Source organism: Amphiprion ocellaris, chromosome 15, assembly GCF_022539595.1.
Source record: "Amphiprion ocellaris isolate individual 3 ecotype Okinawa chromosome 15, ASM2253959v1, whole genome shotgun sequence".
Lineage (NCBI taxonomy): Eukaryota > Metazoa > Chordata > Actinopteri > Pomacentridae > Amphiprion > Amphiprion ocellaris.
Window position 1 is genome coordinate 17,605,270 of NC_072780.1, and position 6,376 is coordinate 17,611,645.

The following is a 6,376-nucleotide window of genomic DNA, read 5'->3' on the forward strand; positions in this document are numbered from 1 at the left end:
ATGATTTTCACTGTTAACTAAAACGTCTTGAATACATTTGTGCTTTGAAATAGGTCAAGCATTGGACATTAAGCCTGCTTTTCCTGTGTTTTGCACTCTATATGTTTGTTGAAGAACACATTTGAATACCTCGTGGCTGACAAGCATGACAAAGCACACCCTGATTTAAAAAAGCACTACATGCAGTAAAATGATATTTTTGACATGAGCATTCCATTAGTGTGCAATCATGTTTCTATATTTACTCATCTGTATTATTTATTTATACACTAATGTACTTGAAACAAGTGAGTGATTTTAAGTTAATATTTATTTTTATTTCCTCATTTTACATGTTTTTACAATTTGCTTGTTTGTATCAATAACCACTACTAACACTGTTTGATCATTTTAATACCTTTACTATCATCACCTCTAAATAAAAATTCTAACAAAGCCATTGCAGCCACTGTCATTACACTTGTAAATACATCTTAGTCACACCCCATCAGGTACATCCTCATTTGACAGGGAAATACAAGAATTTTAAGGAGGTCTGTGCTTCTCAACATCACTTCGATGATGGTTTCTCATATTGTCCCACCAGAGGAAAAGCAGAAGGATTTGTCAGGTACGTTCTACATCATTCACTTGGTTTATATGATAAGAACATTTGAAATATAAATATTATGTTGTGCATTTTTAGTTGTCCGATGTTAATGTTAAGATCAGATAAATCCTAATGTTAAAGTAGAGCATTTTCTTGGTTCAGACATCCACACTGTACGGTAAAGTACATCGTCAGTTCATTTCCAATTTTTTCTCAGTTGCTTTGGTATATTTGTTGAATCATCCTCAGCATTTCCAAAACAGTTAGTGCATTTGTCAGAACAATTTGTACAAATAGCAAAACACCTTGGATTACCTGCAAAAGTCAGTCTCTTGCTCAAAATCCTTAGTTCATCTCTCAACAGTAAATATCTGTGTCAGTGAGCATGTCAGTGGCATCAGAATGACAAGTCCTTGTGTCACTGTGTGGATAAGACAGTCAAATTGCTTAGTCATGTTGTCATTATAACAGTGTTCTCTGGAGGGATGTTCTGATGTAAACTATGGCCAAAGTTCTGATGACAAAACATTAAAGAGCCGGGTTCTGCTCGAGGTTTTTTTCCCTGTTAAAAGGGTGTTTTCCTTGCCACTGTCACCTTTTGGCTTGCTCTGGGGTTCAGGCATATGGGTTCTGTAAAGCGTCTCGAGACAATTTGACTGTAATTGGCGCTATATAAATAAAATTGAATTGAATTGACAATTATTGTAAATTGTAAGTTACATCTTCGTCTATGTGGGAGATTGATTGCAAGAGGCTGGACAAGATTCACATTTACGCTTTTACTGTTTGTATTGTAATTTGTTGACAGACCACATCATTGTGATATAGAAAGGAAAACAGCTGCATAGCACAAAGAGAAAAACAAAAAAAAAACCAAAGTAGAAATGTGAACATAGGACAGTCTCCTTAGAGAAAACTGTACATGCAGTGCTGTAGGAATTACAGTACAGTCTTCCTACACCTCCTGACGTTCCTGTCTGTTGGACCACAAATTCTCATCCACATCACGAAAATCCTAACCCTTCACACGTTTCCCTTCATTAGAGAAAGTCAAGATGCACCTGGGAGCAATTTACCAATTCAGTACAGATTTAGAAAAAAAGTCTAATTGAAATGTATAGAAATATCCTTGACATATTATGACAACCATTCAACTATTTTGCATGTAAAGACTTCTGTGATGAACTAATGCCTAAATGTTGTGGAGGGTGAGACTATTCAACAGAGACCCATTATAATACATTTTGATCAACATGACATAAGCAATTGATAATGTAAGAAACAGCAGCAAATTGTACAGAATCATTTACATGGATGTACCAAAGCATTTGCAACCTGTTCAAAGAAATGAGAAACTGCTTTTTCGATGTACACAAATGACACGGTGATGTGAAGATTCAACAAGCAGTTTTGAGAAATTCTGATCTGAGAAATGTACCAAAGCAACTGAGAAAAACTGTAAATACTGGACTTAAATAGCATAATGATTGCTTTAAATATTACTATGTGGATGATGATAGTTATAATAAATAATAATAATGATGACTGCATTCATTCCAGTGAATCCAGCCAAGTATGGAAGAAACCACACTGGTCATCCTACTGCTGTCAGGTCTGCAATATTAACTAATAGATATACTAATATTATTTAGGTGATGGGGTCACAAGTATTTTTTCAATGTTCAGAAGATATTTTAGAGAATCGTGTGCACAACAATAAATGAATGTAAATGAGGTACAGGTCGGACCCAATGTTTTTAATAATATCCACAGTGGGAATTGGGAGCCCTACAAGATTAGTTAACAAATAAGAAATTAAATTGGTCATGATGGAACAACACATGAAATGAAAAGCACAATTCTGAATAATGTCGTTCAGTTTATCTGACTGTTTCCATTTGCGGCTCAAGACAACCATGATATACATGATCTTTACAATCATAAGTAATCTTTTATCCACAACTTTATAGCCAGTAGATTCTTGTTCTTGTTCAAATAATATTATTAAGCATTTGATAAACACAGGCCCATTTGCATGGTTAAAAGCTTCTTGCCTGTTTGTCTCATCAGGATTTTCCACATGCTCCAGCCACATCAGCAAAGAATACCACTTTGTGAACCAAAAAATGACCTGGACTGAAGCTCAGAGTTACTGTAGAGAGAAATTCACTGACCTGGTCACCATCTACAACAGCGACGATAACCAAAGGCTTCTGTCAATTGTAAAAAACAGAAATGACATCAATGCTAATGGGGCATGGATAGGGCTTCATGACAACATTAAGAAGTGGAAATGGTCCATGGACCAAGAGAATTTGTATGTTGACTGGAAAGCGATATTCATGCCCTGGTTGAAGCCCGACCCAAACAATTCTAAAGCAAAGGAATACTGTGGAATGGTTTATGAAGGAAGCAGTGTAGCAGATGAAAACTGTGAAGCTCGCAATCTGTTCCTGTGCTATGATGGTATGAATAAATTACTAGTTACTCCTACATTTCCTAGACAGTCTATTCTTCACTAGGTGTCTGTTTTGACCATCACTCCTCTCTTACATCTTTCTAAGCCAACAGTCCAACAGCGTATGTTATAGTGGAGACACAACTCACCTGGTCAGAAGCTCAGTCATACTGCAGACAACACCACAATGACCTGGCCAGTATAAGAAGTGAAGAAGAGAAAAGCACCATCCAGAGCACTCTGACTGCAACGAGGCTTCAGAAAGTATGGATCGGCCTCTACAGAGATCCCTGGGCCTTCTGGTCTGACAACAGCACCTCTACATTCACTAACTGGGGAACTGGTCAGCCTAATAACTATGGGTCAAAACAATTCCATGGAAGATTTTCTCTCGTCTCAGGGAAATGGGACGATTCAGAAAACAGCCAAAGACACCCGTTCTTCTGTTACAAAGGTGAAGTTGAAAATGCAAGTGCTGTATCATGCCATTGTCATGTAAAATGCTAATGTTTCTATTTTCCATGTGTTTCATGTCATAGCGGTGACAAAGAAAATAGTGAAAATTAGGATTCAATCGATGGCTAACATGAAGAGCTCAGAGATCCAGCAGCAGGTTTTACTGCAGGTAAGTAATACAGGGACAATGCAAACTCTTGACATCAAGAAAATAGCATATTTAATGTTTTTCCTGTTTTTAAATATTTTGTCTAGTTGCATGACTGCATGGTGTCCAAAGGACTGACCGACTTCAAACTTAGATGGAGAAAAGTGGAGAGTTCCTGTGAGAACCACCAGCAGAAACTGAATGGGGACAACAATGACCAAGACAACCTCTGTCCAGATTTATACACCTGATATATAACACAAATAACATTCTGTACTGAGTTGTCCTATCATTCAAATCTTGAACTTCATAGTGAGTAGCGTCATCGGTTGACATTGCTGCATTTTTTTACTTAGAGTGACATGGTTTTCTACCCACTGATATCTGTGCACAAATACTTGAGATATTCTAGCTGTGTTTGGGGATTTCAATCTGAATTTCATCTTCATTGAGTCTTCCATCTCGAGACTGTCCTTGCATGAACAATGACCCTGTAGGATACATGATTATAGCTGAGATTATACATGTCAAGACCCATATTTATATTTGATAGATCTGGTCAACACACACTGGACTTCAACAGGAGTCACTGTTGTTCATGTCTCATTCCAATGTGATGGTCTTGGATAACTACGACATCAAAGGTCCTTTATATGGTTGTTCAGCTTGGATGAGTTGTTCAGAAGACAATGACGTGAAGAAAAGCTCAAGAAAATGTCATATAGATCTATATTGTGTGAAATCTATGTATCAATAATCTTGTACTTGTGTCCTACTTATTTACACCTACATTACTAGACCATCTTAAGTTAGCATAGTATATATTCCTAGACGATTTACATTCAAGTGTGTAATTTCTCACATATGTTTGCCTATATTGGTAATACGATGGATGTACTAATTTACTAATGTCCTAATGTACCGATATGTAGAATGTGCATGATGTTGTAAATTATATTTTGCTTTACAATAATTTAAAAAAAAAAAGTAAAAAATCCCTTTTTTTGCATGCTGTTTGAGTTGTTGGGTTCTGTTCCCAAGTGGACAAATGAACTGTAAAGTAGTTACTGTTTATTAACTCCAGTATATTAAGGAAACAATAATCAATAAATATGAACAAGTGCATAAAAAGTTCCTGAATTTTTGGAATCATTTTTGCCACTATAATATAACTAGGGTTTGAGCTTGTGGAAGTGAGTAGAAAGAACCTGGAAGCCTTGTGTTTTGCTCTTTCCTGTTTTGTATGTAACTCACTTGACTCTATTCAAGGGAATTCCTGTAGAATCACATCATCAAATTGTTTTTCCCCAGTCTTCAGCTTAGCGTCACCTCCACCCACACCTTGTCCTCTGCAAAGGCTTAGCACTCATTTAAATCAACTAGCACCACCAAACGCCCGTAAAGATGGATAGCATTGCTTATCAGCCTTTTGTGGGCAGTTTGTCTTGGTTATAAGAAAAAACGGATATAGCTGCAGCTAATGACCTTGGGGGTGAAAACAACATTTGTGTGTGTGTGTGTGTGTGTTTGCGTTTGTGTGTGTGTGTGTGTGTGTGTGTGTGTGTGTGTGTGTGTGTGCATTTGTTTGTTCGTTTGTGCACTTAGACATGTTTTAGGGCACTTGGCTCCACCTGTGTTCGTGTGCGCTCGTCATACAGGCTGGTGCAGGTGAAAAGACTGCATGTGTGGACTCGGCTGCATACTAGATGCATCTGACCTCCTCTCATGGCTGGTCTCCCCTGTTGGGGATAAATCATGGGGATCTGTGGCAGGCCAACCCTACTGGGGTGATTCATGGAGCTGCCTTCGTGACCTTCCATTCAGATACACAGCTGGGCCCACTTCCCTGATGTGCCCATTCATTCCTGTGACTAGACAACACATCTCTATAGCGGCACAATTTTCTTTTATGTTAGCAAAACAAAAATAAAGAGAGACCCAGAAATGACAAAACGCAAATTAAGTCTCCTGGTAGCATATTAAAACATACATCACTGCCCAACTAATGATAAAATACAGAAGACATCCTGTTTCATGCATGTAATATTGTTTTGTTAGAGTTTGTCTCTAACAAGTCAAATCCACTCTTAACCAACTGAGATGATTTCATTAAAGGTAGGATCCATGGTGCTCTGTAGTAATCCAGTCCTATCCAAGTCTGGCACTCAAATGTGACTATTTAAAGTGATTAGCAACACTAAACATGTTGCGTACATGCTGGGGTGCCTGATGTGTGGCGAGGCGCCTGCCTGCGACACCGGCTGTTGCTGGTTCTGGGAGCTGTGTCCCAGTTCACCCACCCGTTTCCTGCTGTCCCTCCCTGCTTCCCTTACAAGCGCTCAACAGTACGCACACATTCTGGACAGGAACGCATGCAGAATCATGCAACAGTCTTACAAGCACATGCACCACTTTATTTGGCTTATAGTTTAATCAGATTTTTCCTATTTATGAAGAGAACGAGGCAGTGGCAGACCAACAAGAACTGTCCCTACTGTTGCTGCAACCCAATGACATTTGCTAACACCCTGCACTACCAATCAAATATGTATGGCACATTCCTAATGGACTGCTTTGTAATGTCAATAAAATATCACACGGTGTTTTGGCATTTCGTATGCCTCAAAACTCATGAATCTAATATGAAGTGGACTTCTTTGACTGTATTTATATCACACAGAGTTTTTGTAATTGCATCAACATTTTCAGGTCTGAATGCCTGCTA

The 6,376-nt window shown here is 38.2% G+C and overlaps 1 protein-coding gene across 1 annotated transcript; it reads left to right on the forward strand.

Annotated features, from left to right (window-relative positions):
- Window positions 1-2,152: 2,152 nt before the first annotated feature.
- On the forward strand, window positions 2,153-4,705 carry LOC118469860 (macrophage mannose receptor 1-like). Its single transcript, XM_035945262.2, has 5 exons — window positions 2,153-2,201; window positions 2,660-3,055; window positions 3,154-3,501; window positions 3,587-3,672; window positions 3,759-4,705. Exons 1-5 carry the CDS (start codon window positions 2,165-2,167, stop codon window positions 3,900-3,902), a joined length of 1,011 nt encoding a protein of 336 aa, XP_035801155.2. The 5' UTR covers window positions 2,153-2,164; the 3' UTR covers window positions 3,903-4,705.
- The last annotated feature ends 1,671 nt before the right edge of the window (window positions 4,706-6,376 follow it).